This window comes from Oratosquilla oratoria, chromosome 11 (genome assembly GCF_046742065.1).
Source record: "Oratosquilla oratoria isolate Oo_2021 chromosome 11, ASM4674206v1, whole genome shotgun sequence".
NCBI classification, from domain to species: domain Eukaryota; kingdom Metazoa; phylum Arthropoda; class Malacostraca; order Stomatopoda; family Squillidae; genus Oratosquilla; species Oratosquilla oratoria.
In genome coordinates, this window is record NC_134787.1 from 35,120,401 (window position 1) to 35,144,296 (window position 23,896).

The 23,896-nt window shown below is 41.4% G+C and overlaps 1 protein-coding gene across 2 annotated transcripts; it reads right to left on the reverse strand.

Annotated features, from left to right (window-relative positions):
* Positions 1-1,147: 1,147 nt before the first annotated feature.
* LOC143029736 (SET domain-containing protein SmydA-8-like) lies at positions 1,148-23,654 on the reverse strand. Of its 2 annotated transcripts, XM_076192611.1 has the most exons (4): positions 22,234-23,654; positions 14,009-14,163; positions 12,492-13,645; positions 1,148-1,750 (listed from the first exon to the last, which is right to left on the reverse strand). In XM_076192611.1, the coding sequence occupies exons 2-4, from the start codon at positions 14,158-14,160 to the stop codon at positions 1,506-1,508; spliced, it is 1,551 nt and encodes a 516-aa protein (XP_076048726.1). In that variant the 5' UTR covers positions 14,161-14,163; positions 22,234-23,654; the 3' UTR covers positions 1,148-1,505. The 2 variants fall into 2 exon arrangements, with proteins under 2 accessions (XP_076048726.1, XP_076048727.1); XM_076192612.1 differs by lacking the exons at positions 14,009-14,163; positions 22,234-23,654 and adding an exon at positions 13,873-14,004.
* Positions 23,655-23,896: the final 242 nt, after the last annotated feature.

The following is a 23,896-nucleotide window of genomic DNA, read 5'->3' on the forward strand; positions in this document are numbered from 1 at the left end:
AAGGGAGCGAGCGAGTAACGGGTGCCAGCAGAGTGCCACAGAGCCAACAATGTAACGAGATCATATTTTCGCGGTACTTTCGTCCCGGGAGCTAGATCCGGTGGCGCCATCAGAAGAAACGGGAAAGTCACTTGTCCTTTTTTTATCTTGGAAGTACCCTCATGCTCTTTCATTTATCTCGATGGCACAAATTGATTAATTATTATCACCTAGCTTCCAGTGCGTTGTGTCTGTGTGTGTGTGATATGATTCAGCATGGTTTTGTACTATGTGCTGAACTCTTGATCGACAGGTAGTACCCTTTCCAGATTAGAGTTCATACATCGTATGGCCCGAGATATGGGTAATGTTGCGACTTTATGCACGCACACATACACGCACACACACACACACACACACACACACACACACACACACACACACGATTCCATTACTCAAGGAGGACAGTAACGGTTTGTAGCATCGGTTAAACCTTTCCACACCGGGAGCGCGGCGGGAACTCGCGACATCGAACGATCTAGCTCGTGCCAAGTGGTACTTATATTTCAATTTGGCAGCGAAGCCGTTTTAACTTTGTAGTAGCCATGCAGTCGCAAAGGGGTTATAGTCTGTCGATGGAATATATATATATATATATATATATATATATATATATATATATATATGTATATATATATATATATATATATATATATAAATATATATATGTATATATATATATATATATATATATATATATATATATATATATATATATATATTGGTGAAGCGTGGCAGGAGATTCTCTCTGAGGCATATTCTGTTAAAAACGACAGCAAAAGAATTATTAATTAGTTTTTTCCGTGAGCTCTCAAGCTTGCGAAAAGTAGATTTTTGGTAGGGGGAAAGGGAGTAAATCAAATTTTGGAAATTTGATTTACTCCCTTTCCCCCTACCAAAAATCTACTTTTCGCAAGCTTGAGAGCTCACGGAAAAAACTAATTAATAATTCTTTTGCTGTCGTTTTTAACAGAATACATATATTTATACATGTATATACTGTATATATATATATATATATATATATGTATATATATACATTTATATATATCTATATATTATATATATATATATATATATATATATATATATAAAACTTAAACCCACTCTCGGAGAAAGATAAGCTGAGATACAGAGTAAACCGTATACTTCGACCACTAACTGTGTGTGTGTGTGTGTGTGTGTGTGTGTGTGTGTGTGTGTGTGTGTGTGTGTGTGTGTGTGTGTGTGTGTGTGTGTGTGTGTGTGTGTGTGTGTGTGTATGTATGTATGACCCTACGGTACTGTTTTTCATCTCTGACCAACGGGTTTCTGCTATTTGTAGGGAGGACATACTGTGTTTCCAATCACTAAATCGAATTATGCTGCGCCCACGGGATGATCCCGTTTTTAGGGAACTGGCTGTCCACTGGATAGGTCGGAGATGGAGGCAACAATACTAAATCATTCTTACTTCTTCGGTTTATTTACCCTTCACGTTTGTTTTCCTCGTAAAGTTGTCCTTCAAGAATCTCCAGCATAGCCCGGGCTTCTGGAAGCCAGTGTTCCTGGGTTGAATTTGGAGGTTCCAGTGAGAGGATTTCGATGGCTTCTTCTAAAAGAGCCTGCGCTCTTTGTAGCTTGAGGACCATTGGGTCCCGGTTGAGGGTGTGGAGACACATCTCCTGAGCCTCAGCAACGAGCGTCCGCGCCGTTTCAAACATCGTCACACCTGTGGACATCAGTGAAAGCTTTAGAAATGTGTCTCGATGGACTCTGCATGAAAATGCGTGGTGCCTAGTTCAGTGTAACCATAGTGATGTGTTATCCAAGTACAGGAGTAATGATCAAGTATAGATTAAGTATCTTATCAAAACTAAACTATAGAATGATTTAAATCTTTCGTAAAGCTTGGGGGGTCAGATGAATCTCGACACCAACATTAATTCTGGGATGGAAGTGTGAATACTGATGACATGACACACCGGACGAAAAGTTACACAATGCATGATTATTATTGGAAAGGGATAAGATATGGAAAATACGAAATATCGAGTTATACTAAACACTACAAGGTAGCCTTTCTTAACATGGAGTGCTAACAACCCCTGAGGGTGCTGAAATAGAATTTAGGGAGTTTTGGGAAGCGCTGAATACATGGCAGAACTTCACTTTGCTTTATCCTTCTAGTTAACCAGAGTTAGGGGGTGCCTAGACCTGCCTACAGGGGTGCTAGGGTCGGAAAAGTTTAAGAAACGCTGCTATAATGAGTAAAGCTGCAGTTAGTCAAAGAACCAGGTGTCGAAATATAATGGGGACGTTTGGGGCAAAGCAGATTGTTAAGGGTGCAAGTTTCTGTTGCTCCATTATATACATGAGTCGAAATAAAACGCGAATTGCAATTGAACATCAAACACATTTGGAGTCACAGGGAACAGGTGAGGGTGTCTCTGGGTATGATTTTTAGGAGACATGTCAGACCAAAGCATCCACTACGTAACCCACTTTGAAGCAAAATGATGTCTGATACTCTCCTTATGTAAAAAAATATGTTGATCTCGCATTTCTAGCTAACCCAAGGAACTCATATCTTCTGCCACAAAGCCCCTCTTACTGTGTAGCAGAAATTAATCGTAACAGAGTGATGTCACCGGTAGGTAAAAAGATATCATGTTTAATAGTTACATAAACTTCGCCAAGCCTATCAGTGCACCCCCTGGTGTATAGCCCTCTAACCTAATGTTTCTTAACTTCAGATCATGAAACAGAATTTAGGGGATGCTACTTTGAGTAAAGTAACAACTGCAGTTCCTTTAACTGGATGTTAGGGGTGTTGGACTGCCTAAATCTGACTACAGTGGGTGCTAAGGTCGGAAGAAGTTAAGAAACTCTCCTAGATCTAGCTTTTCTGCCCAGCTCCTCGAAACCCATCTTTTAGGGTTCTATGTTTGCTTCAATGCAAATTTGATAGCGTAGAAGTAATGCCTTCGTTAAGGACATATCACCATGAACCTACTGGGGATCAGAGAATGTAGTTTATCCTTTAAGCTTCACAATAATGAACACGTATGAAAGGAAGAAGATATGTGGAAGAGGCGATATAAGTGAGGATGGCGTTCTTCAGTATAATTAGAAGGCTGGGACAGGGATGGGGGGTTTCTCTATTGTTGTTCAACGTGTTTGTGGATGAATATCCTTTCCACTCCGCAGGCTATACTTCTGCTCTCTTCTGTTCCATCACCATAAGCGTCCATAAAGCCCTCCTGTATATAGGAACATCCTCCACTAATATCTCCACTATTCCAGTATTTGCCTATAATGATATTTCCTACATACCTACGTTACTTGTCACTCCTTTTTTTATTCATCGCTATGTGACACTGCTCCTGACCCAGGGCAATGGACAAGGTGCAGGGATGACCCGTCATCCAGGAGGTGCTAAGATAAGAGGGAGGATGGAGGGGTGTGGAGTGTATTCAGGGATGGAATGGGTGGAAATTATTTTATGCATTTTCCTTTTTGGCTACCTCCCTTGTATGTATAATATTGCCAAACCCCGTTTCCACACTGAAGCATTTCATTTCCTGTTTTTATACCATTACACATGTTTATTTTTTCCTGTTATTTCATACCTCTCCGACACTTCCTATAGTGAATGTCGACCCTGTCATACGTTTTCTCTATGTCACATACATTCATTCCGTGTAAAACTGAAAGATTGGTTTAATATAAAGTGAGTACCTGACTCGCACTTTCTTCCTCGCATTTCAAAATCTCCTTGTTCTGTTCCCGACATCTATGTCTTTTTCTTCATTGTTATTATCAGTATTTTCATATACATTCCTTGGAATACACAACATGCTTATCTTCTATCTCGTTTGCATTCCAGTCCTCATTTTCCCTCCGAGTACTACACAACTTTACTCAGTAGCTAGCACCCTTGAGAGATCTTGTGTGAAAGATGAGACAAAGTTCAGCTCAATCGTTCAGTTGCAGGATTCAGCTAGTGTACTTGTTATAGTGATGCTATCAGCCAGTGAATACCTCATAAAACAAATATATAAGATTCTACTGAATGTGTTGAATATGTTGGCATCAAACTTTCTCACACAAAAACCTTACTGGCAAGGTGTGATTAGAAAGCTTCAAACTTTCTCACACCAAAACCTTACTGGCAAGGTATGATTACAAAGCTTCACTGTTCTTAACCAAACGCGAATCACTCTATCTATATACCAAGATCTTTTCCACCCTAATAAAGAAAGTAGCCACCACGAATCACAAATAAATTGATAGATATTAATCCTGATATTCTAACCGCACTGCTTCGATGTTCTTCCGAGCTTTGAACATCCACATACAGTAAATGTCAAACCGGACCAAGGATTTGAACATTAAACAACTGATGAGGAGACACCTGTTAGCTGCGACTGAGTCCCCTCTGCCTGATGAGCTTGAATACCCAGAGCAAGTGGCAGTCAGTGATAGGCATTGGAAAATAATCCTAGTAACACCATGACACATATTTTTTGTTCCACGGTTTTAAGTGTCTTTTCCTGCTTTGTTATGTCACATTATTATAAAAAAAGACACTAACATCAGAAGTTTGGGTTTGTGATCAGGACTGATATTTCGAAATATTCATATTTTTCAAGAGAAACACTTTTAAAGTTTATCAGTTGTTAAGATGATGAGAGCAGGTAATGCACCTAGGTTGGATGGGTGTCATGCAAAATGTCTAAAAAAAAAAAAAAAGGAGGGACAGTGCTGGCGGACTGGCTGATGAAGTTACTTAATGTTTGTCTAAAAGATGGTAGAGTGCCGGAGGACTGGAGGGAGGGATGTATAGTTCCACTCTACGAGGGAAAGGGTGTCAAGTGTGAGTGTAGTAGTTTTAGAGGGATCCGTTTGTTGAGTGTAATGGAGAAGGTTTTTGGGAGTGTTTTGATTGAGAGAATTAGGAAAGGAACAGAGGGAGTAATGGGACCTTTCGCAGTGAGCAATTTGATACCAGGCACCGCCAGATTTTGTAATTCTTGCCAGAAAATAAGTACTTTTTGGGGCAAGTTTGATAAGCTTACAGAGGTGTATCGTTGTACATTATTGTGTCTAAAATTTAAGTCAATTAATTTCATGATTGCAAACGGCATATAGCATTGTTTGAGCCTCTATTTATAATTACAGATTATATTCGTAAAACAGCCTATAATTATATCAAGCCAGGCAATTTGTCATTTTCTACCGACTTCAATGGACGTATACTGATATATACTTTCATTTGAATGCACCAAGCAATAGGCAAATCCATGTAATGTATCGAAAATATAATTTTGCATCGAAGACTTAATTTTTTCGGTACGATAAACTTTGTCTTTCTCTTATTTTTTCTTGAATCTGACGGGCAGTCTGCCACGGCACACGTAAAATTAGTCATGTTTGTTTGAAAATAGCTCCCAGCAGATCTAAGAGGCTATTCTTTACAAAAATGTCGTTAACTTCGTACGTCCGCCACCACTGTTGTTATTTTTTATCTCACTGATTATCTTCATATACAGGACGTGACAGTGATATCCATTATTTTTCAACACTCTCAGATAAAATGCACAAACCGAAATCAACATCCTCTTATTTTTACTGCTCATATTTACTTCAGTAAAAATAATTACCTATTTTTAGTTTTACCTTATAATTAAATTAACAAAGCCTTATCACACACCAGTAAGTAAAAATTATAACATTAAGAGTCATGTTTTTAATTTTAAATACATTTATGCAGCAATTTATGGCGTATCTTTTTTTAAATATCGGTTTCCAAATTAGCTAAGTCACCCCTTTGCCTCGTGAAATCCGAGACAATTGAAAATTCTAGCGCTAATAGGAATCTACGAGCCTGACTGCGAAAGGTCCCATTGGTGAGGAACAGTGTGGGTTTAGGACAGGTAGGGGTTGCGTGGATCAAATTTTTGTGCTAAGAGATATGTGAGAAAGCTTTAGGAAAAGGTAATGGTGTTTTTTGGGCCTTTATGGATTTGAAGAAGGCTTATGACAGGGTAGATAGAAGGCACTATGGGAAGTATTGCAGATATATGGGATAGGAGGAAAAATGTTAAGAACAGTCAAGAGTTTTTACAAGAGTAGTAAAGCCTGTGTTAGAATTAGAAATGGAGAGTGGTTTGAGGTAAAGGTGGGACTTCGCCAGAGATGTGTTATGTCGCCATGGCTGTTCAATTTATACACGGATGGGGTGGTATGAGAGGTAAACGCAAGTGTAATGGGTCGTGGATTGGACGTGGTTAAAGAAAATGGAGAAAAGTGGGAGATAAGCCAGTTGTTGTTTGCTGACGACACCATGCTTGTAGCAGGATCAGAGGAGGGATTGAGGAAGTTAGTGACAGAGTTTAGGAAGGTGTGCAAAAGAAGTTGAAGGTGAATGTAGGTAAAAGTAAGGTGATGAGATGTACAAGAGGAGGAAGTGGCAGCAGACTGGAAGTGAGTATTAAAGGAGAGAGACTGGAGGAAGTGAATAGTTTTAGGTACTTGGGTCCGAATGTGGCGGGAAAGGGAGGAGTGGAGATAGAGATAGAATATAGATTGAGATAAGCAAGTAAATGCCTTGGGGGATTAAAAAGTGTAATGAAAAATAGACATTTGGGAATGGATGCTATGAGGTTATATGAAAGAGTGATTGTGCCGACAACACTGTATGGGGCAGAAACATGGAACATAGAAGATGAAGAGAGGAGTCTTTGTTTGAGATGAGGTGCCTGAGAAGTATGATAGGGGTTACTAGGCTGGATAGAGTGAGAAACGAGGAAGTGAGGAGGAGACTAGGGGTGGAAAGGGAGTTGGGAGATAGGGTTGATGAAAGAGTATTGGGATGGTTTGGACACATGGAAAGAATGAGTGAAGAAAGATAAGTAAAAGAGGTGTGGAAGGCAGAGGTGGAAGGAGTGAACATGAGGGGGCGACCAAGGATGAGATGGATGGATGGGATAAAAGGGGCATTGGGAAAGAGGGGAATGTCTGTTGAGGAAGGACGGAAGAAGACAGTAGAGATGAAAGGAGAATGGTTATATATGGATGATACTGTGATGCATGAAAGAGAGTGGGTGGGGGATGGAAGGGTGAGAGAGTATGTGTGAAAAATAATTTGATGCAGCTCGAAAGGATTTCTCCCAGTCTTCTCTTTTTCTGCATGAGGGAGCGGAGAGGGGGAGTCGCCGATTAAATGAAGCTGTCTTGCTGTGGATGTGCTGTGTCTTGCGACACTGCTTCTGACCCATGCCAGTGGGCCAGATGCAGGGATGATCCGTCATCCAGGAGGAGCAAAGATAAAAGGGAAGGAGGGAGTTGAATGGGAGTGGACTATGTGGGGATGGAATGGGTGGGAGTGGATTTTATGCCTTTGTTTTTTGGCTACCTCCCTTGTAAAGGGAGAAATCCTTTGGTATATATATATATCATAATTATATCAGCAAAGTATATATCTATTTTATGACACAAGCTTATTAAAAAAACAAGTAAAACCAAATGACAATTATAAATAAAATCAAACGCGTCAGAAATGACTGGATTTCTTGGATTTGCGGTTGTAGTCCAGGTCGTACTTCCGCGCCAGCCTCCAGATGGTCCCCTATCATTTTCTCATTGTAGTAACCCTGATACCTCCGCTCTATCTCCTTCACATCATGGTGGAATCTCTCGCCTTGTTCTTCTGAGTAGGTGCCCATATTGTCCACGAATTTGTCCAGGTGAGCGTCCAGCTTATGAAGTTTAAGGGACATCCTGCATCCCATGGCGCCAAAAGCCTTTACCAGATCAAAAGCCAGCTGCAGGTAGCTTTCAGCTCTGTGGTTGCCCAGGAAACCTTTGACAACTGCTGTGGAACAGTTCCATTCGTTTTTCTCAATCCTACTGAGCTTATTGGAGAACTCGGTAGACTCCATAACCTTCTTTATCTGAGGTCCAACAAAAATCCCACCTTTGATTTTGGCCTCAGATAACTTGGGGAAGAAATCGAGAAGGTACTTAAAAGTAGCCGATTCCTGGTTGAGAGCCTTCACGAACTGCTTTATCAACCCCAACTTAATGTGCAATGGCGGTATGAGTACAATCCTGGGATCAACCAGTGGCTCTCACATGACGTTCCGGATCACTACCACAAATTCTGTTTACTGCTCCCAGTTCTTCCTGTTGTAGTGGTCAGAAGTGGCTCTGCTCTCCTAAAGGCAGAAGAAGCATTGGAGACCAAGCAGAAAAGTCACCATCGTAAAGTCTCCAATGATTTCCCAATTGTACTGGTTGTATTGTAGAGCTTCCAGGAGGACTTTCACATTGTAGTAGTCTTCCTTCAGGAGGAGGACAGCCTTTAAACTTGTGGTAGAGCTGTCTATGAAGAGCCGCCACTCCTTGGGCACAAACGGTACCCCAGTAACGTCAAATAGTCTAGGTACATCATGAGAGAAACAAAGGCCATCCCTAAGAGTGTAAAAGCCTGAGAAAGGTTTGTGCCGACTTCTTTGACTTGTCACCTGCACCTTCCCCTTGACCAAGTTCCACTGATTCATCCTGGAGGTGAATAGTTCCGCATTGGACTTGGTCAGACCCATATCCTTGACCAAGTCATTTACTTCTTTTTTAATTGGAAAGTGAAGAACTTTCTCTGGTACCTCAGGCAGCAGGTAAGCCAAGTCCTCGCCATCCATCTCCTACTCTTCCTCTTCATCAAAATACTTGTCTTCGACTTCACCTGGAGCAGGTGGCACTGGCACGGGATATTTGGAACAGTGAGGAATTGGAGCAATTGATGACAGGAGATCTGGGTATTGCACAGCAGCAGCATTCTTTCCTTTCCGCCTCTTGCTAACATCCACCATGCAAAAAAACAGTTTGTGGTGTGGTCTGTTGGCTCTAGCCAGAACCGTGCGTTGGAGAATTTCAGGAAACTTTTCTCATCTCACAGCCACCTTTCCAGCGTCTTCTTACAGTGCTCACATAAGTAGTGAGGGGCCCAGGCCTTGTCCTGGTCCCCAACTGGCATCCCGAAATACTTCTGCTAGGTTTCACAAACTTTCACCGACGTTTCCAAGGAGGATTTGTTACCTCTCTTCTTTATATACTTGCCGCATATATATCAAAAGGAGTCAAGAGGGATGCCGGCAGCCCATTGAAGCCATCTTAAAATATAGAAATATTTGCAATCAGAAAATATAGATCTTATACATCTGAGAGTATGAATTATTAACATGTTAAATGAATATACATGTATAAATAAGTAAGGTAATTCAGGCTATAGTCATCAAATTAAAAAATAGCACCAAATTGCATGAATTGCACTCGAAAAGATGACATAAATTGCTTTTACTGCAATTTTAAAACTTTATTAGGTTGAATGCTAGTGGCTAGCCTAGAATTTTTACAAACCCAAACTTGTAACTGTTGAACAGCATTTTATTTGTTTATTATTATTTTTTTGGAGGGTGACCTAAGTAACAAAAAGTTATTACAAGCCAGGAATAGATTTTTTATACATGGTGCAATTGTAGTTGCAAAGTGAGGTCGAAGCTCAACATTCCAACACATTGGCTGACTCCACTCCTACAACATCAAAAACTTTGGTAGAAGATACATACCTATACCAATAGCTTTTTTCCTCCTTACAAGGGAGGTAGCCAAAGTCAAAGGCTACTCCCACCCATTTCATTTCCATATACTCCATTCCCATTCACCACCCCTCCATCTCTTTTTTCTTGGCTCCTCCTGAATCATGGGTTATCCCTGCATCTCGCCCATTGCCCTGGGTCAGAAGCAATGTAGCAAGACACAGCACATCCACAGCAAGGCCGCTTCATTTAATCGGCGACTCCCCACCTCTCCGTCCCCTCATGCAGAAAAAGAGAAGACTGGGAGAAATCCCTTCGGGTTGCGTCAAAATATCATTCACACATACTCCCTCACACCCCATCCCCCACACACTCCCTTCCATGGGCCACAACATCATACATACACAACCATTCTTCACTGATCCCTATCTCCTTCCTTAACAGACATTCCCCTCTTTTCTAACGCCCCTTTTATCCCATCCGTCCATCTCCTTCTTGGTTGCCCCTTCATGTTCACTCCTTCCACCTCTGCCTTCCACACCTCTTTTAATAATCTTTCTTCACTTATTCTTTCCATATGTCCAAATCATCCCAATACTCTTTCATAATCTCTATTTCCCAACTCCCTCTCCACCCCCGCTCTATTCTTCATCTCGTGTCTCACTCTGTCAACCCCTACCATACTTCTAAGGCATTCTATCTCAAATACATTTAAACTCTTCCTCTCTTACGTTCCATGTTTCTGCCACGTACAGTTCTGTCGGCACAGTCACTCCTCCATACAGTCTCCTCTTAACATCCATTCCCAAATATCCATTTCTAATTACACACTTTTATCCCCCAAGGCACTTACTTGCTTCTCTCAATCTACATTCCACCTCCACTCCTCCCTCTCCCGACACATTTGCACCCAAGTATCTAAAACTATCCACTTCCTCCAGCCTCTCTCCCTTAATACTCACTTCCAATTTCCTGCCATCCTCTCCTCTTGTATATCTCATCACCTTACTTTTACCCACATTTATCTTCAACTTCCTTCACTTACACACCTTTCCAAACTCCGTCACTAACTTCCTCAATCCCTCCTCTGATCCTGCTACAAGCGCAGTGTCGTTAGCAAACAACTACTGGCTTATATCCCATTTTTCTTCATTGTTTTGATCTTCAATCTCCGACCCATTACCCTTGCATTTACCTCTTGCACCACCCCATCCATGTATAAATTAAACAGCCATGGCGACATAAATTGGATAGTAATCCCGTTACATAAAGATACACTCTGGAGGCAATTTTCATTTATGTATCAATTTCGCTGAGTTCGGATAACAGAACTAATACTATTACATCACTCAGATAAGGGATCAAGAGAGAATCAGACACTGTTAATCGGAGACTTTGGTAGTATTTCGTTGGTGATAAGCAGCGCTTCTATCCATGGGGGATTGTGTCCCACTGAAGAGGTGGAGTTAATAGAAGTGGTAAAGGAGTGATAGTAGAAATATGGATTTTTTTTTCTTTCTTTAAAGAGAGAAACAAAGGTTATTCTCCAATCATAAAAGATAAAAGGTGTGATTGGTCTGTAGGGAATTGGAGACTTTAAGACCAAAGTAGTATGTAAGGAAGAACAAAAGTGAACCTAGGTTTGGATAAATTTTGGAACAGCTGAGAGAAATGGGAGAGAAAAGATAATTATTTTGTATCTGCTCTCCTCCACTCCTAACCCCAGAATAAGAATGATTGACTCGTCTACCCGAAGGACAGTCGGTGGTTCGTAAGTAGAATAACAAAGAACTAAATATCTATCATGTTAGCAGACGAAAACAGTGATCATAGAATGATTGTTTGCAAACCACATTAATTTTCAGAGTTAAAAGTGTGATAGTCTGTAGTATCATGTATACTTATCACTTAATGGACCATTGGTGGTCAAACAGGTAGGGACGAGGTAAAGCATTTTGCAAGTGATGTGGCAGAATTCGGCTCAGGCGTGAGGCTCGTGAAAGAAATTGGGAGAGGCCTTTATTCAGATGTGGACACAAACTGTTGATTGACTGATTAATTGATTGATTGATTGATTGGTCAAACTTACCCAAAAATGCCATTCACCAAGAGGATGAAGTGTCAACTGATTATTCAAAAAACTGAGTACAGTAAACATTCACTTCGGGTTGTTACAGAATTATTAAAATAAAGAAACAGGTAGGGGAATAAATAGTCAAATAGAAGAAATACTATGTGAATAATCGTTTGCTTCTGTGAGAATGAAACATTATCATGACAAGCACCATCAGTGAAATATCATCGGGGGGGGGGGGGGTTATGAAGACAAATTCTGGAGGGAATTAGATGATGAGTATTAGTTTGGATTCAATGACAACTTATAACTCCCAGTGCTTCGTGATTGATCACAACAGTTAAACAAAGGTAGGATACAATAAAAAAGACAGCAGCCAAGAAGAATTAGTCTGGAGAACATTATTATCTCCGAGGGCTTTTCTGAAACGTTGAGATGTATGTAAACAGTTAACAAAGAAAAGGGTAGAAAAACACACGTCAAAATCGTAGAATCATCAATTATTCCCATGCTTCTGCAGTGATCATTGTTAAGAGAAACAGAATGTAATGGTCGGTCCATACGAGCATTAGTGTCTGCAGACACGAAAGAGAATATTGTTCTTGGTGAAGGACTCGTCGCCTTTAGCTGCAGAAGACAACCATGAACACTTTTAGTTGGTTTTGCTTCTGCAGACAAAGGCGGTGATTAAGTCATCGAGAATAATATTCTCTTTCGAGTCTGCAGACACTGTAGGATGCTCGTGTGTGAATAGGGGTTTATAATGTCAAGGCTGAAGCAAAGCATTAGTTCCATACCTCTCCTTCGAGTTAACCCGGGTTCTAAAATGTCGAAGAGAGCAAGTAGAGATTGCCAAAGCGCGAGTCGAAGTTTCAGAACTTCAACACCTGATTTCGACTGGAGCGCCTGCAGCGCGGCTTGTGCCGCCTCCATCCATACATAATGTTGTTGGTGGAACACCCGATCCACGGTGCACATCATGGAGTCTAGAGTCTCAACACTCTGTGACTGCAACTTTTCTGGGGTGAAATATTTCAGCCAGTTCTCAACCTCGTGTTGGATTTCTGCAGCAGGTTTGGAAGCTCCACACCGAGCACACGTCCAGTCCTCTTCGGGTGCCTCAGTAGATGGCTGTAAGAAGAAGGCTCTGCATTCGTTACAACGCGGCATGGAGAAGTTGGTGTTCAGTTCGCTACTGTCGCTACACCGAGAGCACCTGCAATGGAAGTAATGTACTTCTTTCAGGTACTCCTGCCGCTGCCAGAGGGGGGTGGCCGTACCCGCGTAGGTGATGTACATTTGGTCCCCCTTTTTCAGGTCCGTGGAAGTGCGCACGTACATGACTCCGTTGTTGTCCGAGCGAAGGGTGACATTGGGGAGGCAGGAGTGGTTGAAACGTCCCAGCAAAGGGTACACTCCCCGCAGATTCGCGCCAGAGAGTCCATCCACCGCAAAACAGTTGGTGATGATGGCACCACGAACTTGATGAACGATCTGGGGACTGTGGTCCACCTTGCAGACTTCGGTAAGGAATCGGACGGTGGCTGTCTGGTAAGGATCTTGATCATTCATGCGTCTCTCCACATGACTCGCCATGTCCATCAAGCGCTTCCAATCCTTGGGTCTTCTGTCACTGAGCAGGAGGCATCGAAGGACAAGGATGATGTCGTAACGAGGAGTTTCGCCTTGCCTCACGGGCACTCCGCATCTTTTCGCATCCTTCGAGAGGACCTCACACTCAAAAGAGTCATGGCCGTTGACGGACGCACAGTTCTGACACAAGGGCCACCGACATTGAAGGCATCTATAGGGCGGCTCTTCCCAAGGGCCCTCCAGCAAGCAGTGACACCCGAGGCACACCAAGGAAGAGACTGCCCGAGGGCCAGTGGCGATGGGTTCCTCCCTCAGCACCAGTTCCCCTTTGGCGATATCACGGCTACACACCAAGAACCTGCAGAGGATATTGTAGACAATGAGATGACTTTTATAGGGCAAGAAAAAAATATGTATATCACTATCCGAAATTTATACGCGACTGAGGCAGTTGTTGTTTTGTTGTTGTGATTGTTGTGAGTGGGTAGGTCTTGGTGTCACTAGTTTATGACACCGGAATTCCGAAGAAATCCGATTGTTTCCACATTGAGTCCATGATGAACAAGAAAGGAAATTTTGACATACGTGTACATGTCCTCTCCACGTATCCATTGATTCGAACCCTTTCACTGCGCGAAGGGTTTCCTTCGGCTGAATAAAATCGCCTGGTGGCAACCAGAAACAGATACAGAAGTTGTGAATAATGATATAGTGGACCCACCGTCCTTCCTCTGGCGTTTGGCACTCTACGAACGGAGCGCCAGAAGTGTCACCGATTTGACACTCTTGTGGATCATGTCCGTCTTGCTTGCAGATGCAGAGTGCCGGCGCCCCTTCCGTGCCACATCTGACGCACTGCTTGGTCCGTTGCATGGTCTAGGAAGAGACATAAAGTAACTTTTAAGAACATATAAGACCGGAGGAGACTGCAGGAGACCATAAGGTCTAAAACAAGCCCATGTCCCTTACCACCTGCCATCCCTATCCACAAAATTATCTATTCTTCTTTCAAAATAAATTGTTTCAGCGCTAACTACATGGTTACTAAAGCTATACCATTCGTTAACCCTACTATTGATAAACCAGTTCTTGCCTATTTCCCTCTTATTCAGTAATTTCGGCCTGTTAAGATAACCACTGTGTAGTGAAGTGCGTGTTGATAAAACCGAGTAGATCTTCGAGTGTCTTTGGCTTTTATCTTCAGAATTATTTACTTGTGGTTGTGCGGATTACCTGTTCCTTGTTTATCACTTTTACTCATATTTTTCTTGTTATTTCCTTTTATCTTTTAATGGATTGAATATCGTTCATCATCCCGATGCGCTGGTGGCATAATCGGAAGCGTGCTGATCTCGCATTCATTTAGTTGTGGGTTCGAGTCCCGCACTCCTCTCCGAATCTCAGCAGTGACTGTTGTCAACTGCCACAACTATCCAAATGTACAGGACAAAAGTGACGGCTTCGGCCGCAGCTACTCGGCGCCTGGTGGCGTAGGTTCCTTACCACCCCCCCTTTGTTTTCTTTATTTTCTGGACTGCTTTCAAAATTAGAAAGGAAGGATAGCAGAAATTAAAGTAATCACTACGACTGGTCCGTAACTAAATGTCCAAGGAATGTTAACTTCGTAAAATCTAATATGTCAATACCTAAAACATGATTTTCTAATGATGGTGGGTGAGGAACCTACGCTAGGAGGCGCTGAGTAGATGCAGCCGAATCAGCGACCTTCGCCCTATGCACTTGCACAGTTGTGGCAGATAATAATCCCTGCTGGGAGTCGGAGAGGATTGCGGGATTCGAACCCACTACTAGTGAATGCAAGACCGACCAGCAGGCTTACGTGTACGTTACCAGCTCATGTGTTTTCTAGTGGGATACTTCAACGTGTATTTACAGTTTCAGTGTGTTGCGACACTTGTGTAATCTCAGCGGAAGATAGAGAAATCTACTTGAAACAGCCAACTCTAAATCAATCTTCTTTAAAGAGGTTAAGGGATCTTCTGGCATCCATCCAAAAACCCTGTCCCAGATATAGGTTAGAACACAAGGGAATGAAAGCCAGACGCTTTGTCAACCGCTACCCGTTATGTTTATCCGTCCATCACGTGCCACAGAACTTAACTGTTACATAAGAACATAGGAGTAATGGATACTGCACGGGACCATAAAGTCTACACTAAGCAGTTCCATGTCCTTTACCACCTATCACCCTTATCCTTAACGTTATCTAACCTTCTTTTAAAATGAACAATTGTTTCAGCCCTAAGCTTCATGGTTAGTAAGTCTATTCCATTCGTTAACTATTCTGTTGGTAAACCAGTTCTTGCTTATTTCCTTCTACCTAGATTGATCCAATCTGATGATTTTTGGTCTCGTTCTTTGTCGTCACAACATCCACCGATTCCTGCAAGCGGGACGACAAAAGGAATCATCTCCCTTGGATTTCGCCCTTAAAACCCACGAACATCCTCCTCACCTCCATCTGCAGGTGCAGCCCCGAGGGGCTGACACTCGTTCTCCGGACAAAGCCCAAGATCTCCCTCTGTCAACTTCAACTGTATTTCCTTCACTTTTTCATGCAGGGCCAAATGACAACCGGCGACTGCTCCCATGCCCCTACTATTATGAGTAGTTGATACAGAAACAGTCCCAAACGCTACAGACAACAGGGATTCACGGATCCCCTGGACCTCGTCAATGGACTCCTAGTGTATACCTAGGGCAGTGTTTCCCAACCTTTTTTGGCTGCGACCCTAAATCCACTCTTAGCCTGGAGTCGCGACCCTAATTGTAATAATAAATTCAACCATTTCATGTTATATTACTACGTACTTGCATAATGTTTATAAACTTTCGTTTTTATAGTTCAGTTTATATTTACTAGCACAATGAATTTAAATACATTTGAAACTTGAATGAAAAAAAAGAAGTTAAAGACCCTCTGGCGACCCTCAAAAACACCCTCGCGACCCTAGTTTGGGTCGCGACCCTGGGATTGGGAACCACTGACCTAGGGTGACGGTCCGTCCCATCGATCCAACGCTCATGATAACAGGCTGTCGAACAGAATTATGTAAATATGACGTTTCGATTTGGCAAAATATACAAACGTCATCTTGGACCGTGCACGCGGGAAAAATAAAAACAAAATGGTCTGACATCGGTGTCGTGCTAAATGAAGTCTGTCAGGTAAAAAAAACACAGTATCAACACCACATTGACTTTGATGGTGATTAGAACAATGTTCTGAGTGACTTTTGACTCATGTTGATTCATTAGTGTTATTATTATTATTGTCATTATCATTATTGTAGTTGTTATTTATATTCGATAAAATCCAAAATGGAGACCATACTACGTTACAATGATGTGATAAAACATGCCTACAGGAGACCTTTTGGTCCATAACGAGGCCACGTACAGAAAACAAACAAACGAACGTACACACAGGGCTTCACACAATCATAGTATCTCCCACAGCGATATGTGTTCATGTAGCACTTTCGAAAAATCTGAGGCGCTACGGTAGACTCAAAAGTAAACAAGTTAGACCACAAAGACATGTTGAAGCAAATCGATCCCAAAGAACTTGAAAAGATTGTTCCCGGCTTATTAATCTACAGTAAAGATACAAACGTCCCTCTACATTCAGAATGAACAAGATAAAGGTATGGTTACACTAGTCAACGGATGGGTTGGATTCCGAGCCTAGGGATGGATTTCGTCCAACGCTGGAGGATTTGGGTTGGAATCCAAACCTAGGGATGCCGAACGCAATATCGTTGTAGTCCCCACCTCTGAAGAGATCAGAGGGAAAGAAACTGAAAATATATGTTAAGAGTATTCATATTTACGACATATTCAAAAAATATATACAAGTTATTCAGTAATAAGAGATAAATTATTTATTAGTATAAAATTATCTTGAAACAGAAAATGAAATCTAATAAATTTATATTGTGGCAATAATCAAAGTCGTTTGAATACTGCTGTATGTATACTCGTACATTGGTATTTTTTCTTACGCGAGAAAACTCTTATCACCATTTGGTTGATATCTACACTTTTCGCCGTTATGGAATGATTACTGAAGATACGACCACAAGAGGAGCTTTGGGATGTGAGGCATTCCGACTATATTAAGAAATAGTGGTAATATAATCTCTCTCACTGAGTCAGCCCTTCAATTACCATTTTCTATGGATGACAAATATCTTCTGCTTAGTGCTCGATAATATTTATGTGATTCACCATTGTCTTGGATCACGTATCGGACTCGTGATCAATAGATATTACCCTCCCGGATGAGAGCTCAGAGCTCGTATATGTCCGATCTATGGGTAATGCTTGACCATACACGCAGACGTACACCCAACTCCCCGCCCACGAGAGTTGGAGTAACGACTCAGAGCGCAGCACTACTGACATTATTCCAGCCCTGGGCGGGATTCGAACCCGGACCGCCGTAGTGGCGGCCGGAAACACCACCACTGCGCCATCTAGTCGTGTGTATGTATGTGTGTGCATGTATTTCAATCAATCAAATCAGCCATCCTGAGTCCACTCCTGAACAAAGGCCTCCTTCATAGCATTCCATGATTCACATCTCCGCGCCATTCTCTGCCACACCACTCCTGTAAACTTCTCGATCTCATCTCTCCACCTTCTGTCTGGTCTCCCTCTTCCAAGCTTCCTATCTCGCGACGTCCATTCAGTAACACACTTGCTCCATCGCTCATCAGTCATTCGCACAATTCCGCTTCCTCTCTTTTACTGCCTCTACAATACCTTTCACTCTAGTCTGCTCTCTCACCCAACTTGCTCTCTTTCGGTCTCTCAGTGTTATTCCCATCATTGATCTCTCCATTCTCCTCTGTGCAGTCCTTAGCTTTGTTTCCACTGTCTTTGTTAGGTTCCAAGTCTCACACCCGTAGATAATTGCTGGCAGAATGCATTGATTGTAAACTTTACGTTTCAAACATAAAGGTAGAGAGCCTCTCAGGATTTTATTATACTTACCAAACACTTTCCAACCAATTGTAATGCGTCTTTTTATTTCATTATCATGATGTTTCATCACTTTCACCATCTGCCCTAAATAATCATACTCCTCAGCTTCTTCAATACTGTCACCATCAATTACAATCTCTTTACTTTGAACTTTTATGTTGAACATTACTTTGGTTTTCCTCTTATTCGTTTTTAAATCTACTTTGAGACTTTCCTTGTTCAGATCATTCAGCATATCTTGTAAGTCTGCTGCCCTTTCTGAAATAAGAATAATGTCATCCGCAAATCTTGGGTGGTTAAAATATTCGCCATTAATCTTTAAACCTTTCTTTTCCCAACTCAATCTTCTGAAAATATCTCCCAAGCAAGCTGTAAGTAGTTTGGGTGAAATTGTATCGCCTTGCCGTACTCCTTTCTCGATCTTGATCTTTTCTGTATCTTTAGTCGAATTATAGCGGTATCTTTCGCATAAATCTTTTCTAAAACTCTTACGATCTGTTCGTTTGTACCCTGCTTGCGTAGCGAGTTTAGTATTGCTAATTGTTCTACCGAGTCAAAGGCCTTCTCATAATCTACAAAAGCTAAACACAGAGGTATATTGTATGTTGTCGTTTTCTCGATTAGTTGGTTTATTGCCTACAAATGGTCTAGAGTCGAATATCCGCTCCTAAATCCTGCCTGTTCTCTCGGTTGTTTTCCATCTAAAACTTGACTTAGTCTACTTGTGAGGATCTTAGAGAATACTTTATATAAATTTGATAAAAAACTAATCGGTCGATAGTTACTAAGGTCCTTCTAGTCTCCTTTTTTATGAAGCAAAATCACTATAGCAATGCACCACGTTCAGGAAAGCTTTCTTGACGTAAGCACTGGATGTACAACTGAACTAATTTAATATGAACTAATTTACCTGCTCGTCATATATGCATTAGAGAGATCGCGAGTCGCCTAAAGTTATTTGGGATAAAATATTTGAGAAAGTGCCATAGGCATTGGCTCTGCCAATGAGATTCTTCCTTCTGGATAGAGGGTGGGGCTTGCTATAGTTCCTTTTACGTGATTGGTGGGAATTTCTTTGCATACTTATTATAGGATGAACAAATGCAAAAGTTGGACTGCAAGCTTTTTTTCGACTAGTCTAACCGTACCTTAAGATGAGTGGCTTCTATAATTAGTTTATATGTCTGAATATTCATATACATTTTTAGTTAAAACTATCAAAAAATTATACTCGAATCTATTGTAATGAAATCAGAGTAATTACATCGACATAAACGATAATAAATCACATAAATATGATTTAAGAATGAAACAATACAATGAGGTTCAAGGGACAACATGCGCAAAAGTAGAATTCATACCAGCGGCTCCTTTTTCCGACCCTGAATACTTTCGATTCTTTCCCAGCTACTATAGGTCCCCCACCTCCACCTCCCACGCCATCGCGACCGTCGCATCCAACCTCCTCCTCCTCCTCCTCCTCCTCCTCCTCCTCCTCCTCCTCCTCCTCCTCCTCCTCCGCCGTCTTCTCCGGGTACCACCACTCCCACGTAAGGCCGGTGTCACACTGTCCGGCACTGCCGTTGCGGCTTGTTGTTGGCCGTGGCAACGTCTCCCTTGTGAGTCATTAGACTCGAGAGGTTATAAGAGTATTTTAACCAGCCAGGAGGTCGTTATATCAAGTTCTGGCTGTCGGCAGGTGATTTTATTAAGCTATATGAACTTGCCCATCATCTGGCCGGCTTAAAGGTGTATCGTAACAAGTATGTCCACCTCGTTCTCTATAACTTCAAACAATTCTTATTAAAATTTAAAAATATATATATATATATAAAATAAAAATAAAACACAGGTGACCTTCCACCCATTTTACGTGGCATGATGATTTTAACTTACCAAAGATGGTTAAGTTAGGTTAAGATAAGACCTTGGTTCCTAAGACGGGGAAGTGACTCGTTAGGGAAGAAATCTATTCTTGCAGGCACAACAGGTGCTGCGAGATTACAACTCCGACATGTTTCCAACGGCATTAACTGAATAAAATCGTCTCACATCAGTCAGAATAAAATCTGTAAGAGTGCCATTTCCGTGGTGAGTGCCGCGGATGAATAAAATTGCCAGGCGGCAGTCAGAACAAAAAGGGAAAAGTGACATCCGGTACGGAAAGGGTTAATTGAAATAGTCTGTATCACTATCATCACAACCGACACTATCGCAGCTACTATCACTTCTCCCCTTACTATCACAGGCAATTTCATTCAGGCAATTTCATTCAGCCGAGGAGAACATTTGTTACAGTGAAGAGGGGAGAAGAAAGGACGTCTTGCCTTTACTTTAGTATAAGCTTGACTGCAACCAACACCATCCTCCCACGAACATTCCCTCCCGCCACCACTGCTTGCAATTGTGAAAACTTTTTACTCCCTTATTTTCGAGTGACACATTCTCTACAGCATTTTTCAAATTTACTTACTAGTTATTAAATTGTTAATTTTACACTTTTATGCAGTTTAATTATTTTAGTTTTTATCATATTTCGTTTACCTTTATCTTCTATTTATAATGTATTTTCATCAAACTTTGTAATTTCCTTTTGCTTTATGCTTTACCGTTGCAACTCGTTTGCACTCGATTTAAGGTCAGTTGGCCCCTATGGGAGATAAGATAGCCTCAAACGAACTAATCTCTCATAAATCTTAATACTTGTTCTTTATCCATGTTATCATTTCTGTGTTATCAGGTGCTTTGATCACCTGCGGGTGGGGGGGGAGTTTAGGCCCCATTCAGGAGTGCATAAATTTTTTCTTAGTCTCTTTACTCTATGTGTTTATTTATTTGTTTACGATTGTTGTTACTAATGTTGTAATATTTCACAAGGGAGTACATTACGTTTTACAATTAAACTTGTTTCGTGATCTGAGATGGTTTCAGATTTCCGTCAGTGTTGAAATTGGAGCACTGAAATTACAATATTGTGAGAAATGTGATCCTCATATCCCATTTGACCGTGAACGTCCTCGACGGAAATAAAGATAATAAATTTGGTGGCGTCTGACACCTCACACCAATCACAGAACGCGCCAATATTCAAACACGAGAATAGGATCAAAGACCAACTTACAGGAGTCGGGATTCTTGTTCAAAATAGTCCAGCAGGCGGGCATGAAGGAATGCCTTGGGCATGAAGGAATGCCTTAATAGTGTTAGACATTATGGCACACTGTACTGACAACAAAAATTGTCTCTGGACCTGAGCCAATGAGCAGTCAGGGAGCGGATTCCCGTTTTGGGTCCCCACCCCCACCTCTAGAAAAAAAAGCGCACCAGTCGTGCACACAAACACGGAAGGGATGTCGACAAAACACGGAGCCCCGCTTTGACATGAGCATGTGGCCTCGCTCCCTCTTACGATGTGCAATGTTTTGTTGTCGAATATTAGCGCTTATATTCGTAGAGATACATTATGCCGAAGGTGTGGAACCCTTTTTTTAGGTTATTCCCAAATCTCGAAAATACTACGTGACTCTGGTCCGTAGGAGTGTCACGAAAGTCACTAAAATATAAGCTGACAGAAAACATTTACAGTTCTCCATACGGGAGATGTCATTGGTACGATGCACATGAACGTTGTATCCTTTTTATATTGTGGCTAATTCCACATGGTTTTATTCAGTCTAGGGAATGTTACTAGAGCGGAGTCAATACTATCCTAGATACAGATGTTCTATCTGGACTTGATTTTAGTCAACGTAAATATAGCGAAAGGGGTGAAAATTTGTTCTTTAATGTTATGCTGTATCAATTAAAAATGTAATAGAGCTCAGAAAACTTAATCTCTAATATACTGATTTTGTTACAATTCAGTGCATATTTTACTTGTAACTTCATAACTTACTAATACTTTTGACATTTTTATTTTTATGTTCTTCCACTCACCTTTACTTTATTAGATCACGTCCCAGGGTGCATCACTCGTGGAGTTCTGTTTTCAACGGAGACGTGGAACGGAGAGCGTGGGTAACGTGCACTCTGTGTAGTCATTCGCAACCCCAGTGCTTATCGTTAAGCTCTCATGAACATAGCAATCTAAGCCCCCAATTCACAATCACCATAAACACATTACCCACAAGATACTGTCCTCTCTGTCTTCAGTAATTAGCGTTTACATTTTCCACGCACTGGTTCCTCTGTGTTGTTTTGACATGCGTTAGTTCACCGTCAGTCATTCCTCTTATCAATTCCACAATAGATCATAGGTTTCAAGGTCTTTTATATTAATCACTTTTAACCACAGCTGGTTCAGATATGTCTGGCACGAAACACAAGCTACAATGTTTTATCTGCGTGTGTCTGCGCAAAGCTGGGCACAGACAGTGACGATGTACACCGTTCCTCTACGGTCCAATTTTCGAGCTGAGGCTGGCGTTTCTCCTAGTTGCCAGATCATCAACCCAAATGTATGAACCACTTCCGTTCGTTGGGGTGCAACACCATATCCCTGTAATCTCTACTGTCACCTCCTCGGTATATCATATTTATATGGTAAAAATCATTCAATCTGGCACGGGAGAGGGGAATTCAAACTTTTAATTTGACAAGAGCGGATAGCGACTGCGAGGGGTCAATCGGCGCATGCGCCCCACGAGAAATGTCGACAACGCGCCCACAAGATCCGCAAATTAAACTCGTTAACACTACCGTAAGATCATCATTTCAATATACATCTTATATATTCACAGAGACATGCAGAATTGAAGGCAACTGCGTGGATATAAAAAAGGAGCTCTCGTTTTTACGTAAATTTGCGGTTCATGCATTTGGTATTGGGTAGATTTTTTTAACGTCCATGCAGATTTTCGTGCAGAAGCTCACTAGTATTTAATCACTTGCATTCTGCTTTCCTAGAATTCCGTTAAGTTATGTAAATATCGCAGAAAGGAGACATATAAAGAATTATTTGGCAAAAGACCTATAGACGTTCTGGAGCACATCTCAAGGTATCTATTACGGTTCTTGGGAATATCTTTTGTCACGGATTCAATTAGATATGAAACAAAGCATTTTTACCATTCAGCATGACTAGCGAAACTCGAGTCAAAACTTGAAGTGACTTCCGTTATCTTTGATTATTAAACCATTTGGAGTCCCACTGTTGATCCAAGGTCTCTCCCAACTTTCGCCACGTCACTCCTGCAAACTTTTCCATCTCGCCTCTCCACTGTTGTTACGTTATCTTGCTACTATAGAAAAGAGATTTGATGTTGATGTTTTTTAAATCAACACGTCTCATTGTAAGTGGGTTATCAACAGCTTAACAAGATGAAAAATAAAACAAGATATTGTTTGATACATAATGTTGGCTACTTTTGTTATCATCGTTGTTGTTGTTGTTTCTGCTCATGTTATCACTATTTTCGTTTTCATTAGTACAGGATTCTTCCCCTCTTGTAAGGGTAACCTTCTCCCTTCTCATGTCTGCAATAATGCTATTCTTATGTGTACGTAAACATGGAAAATATGTACCCATCTCTCCTAGCCTTAGCCACCTTGCTTTGCATGTTTTAATATATTCTAAAGAACCATGAGAATTATATTATTG

Coding starts and splice junctions, on each gene's coding strand:
- LOC143029736 (XM_076192611.1), bottom strand. CDS start 14,160: ATGCAACGGACCAAGCAGTGCGTCAGATGTGGCACGGAAGGGGCGCCG. Junction 13,646..14,008: donor CAAACGCCAGAGGAAGGACG/GTGGGTCCACTA, acceptor TATCCTCTGCAG/GTTCTTGGTGTGTAGCCGTG. Junction 1,751..12,491: donor CGGGTTAACTCGAAGGAGAG/GTATGGAACTAA, acceptor TGATGTCCACAG/GTGTGACGATGTTTGAAACG.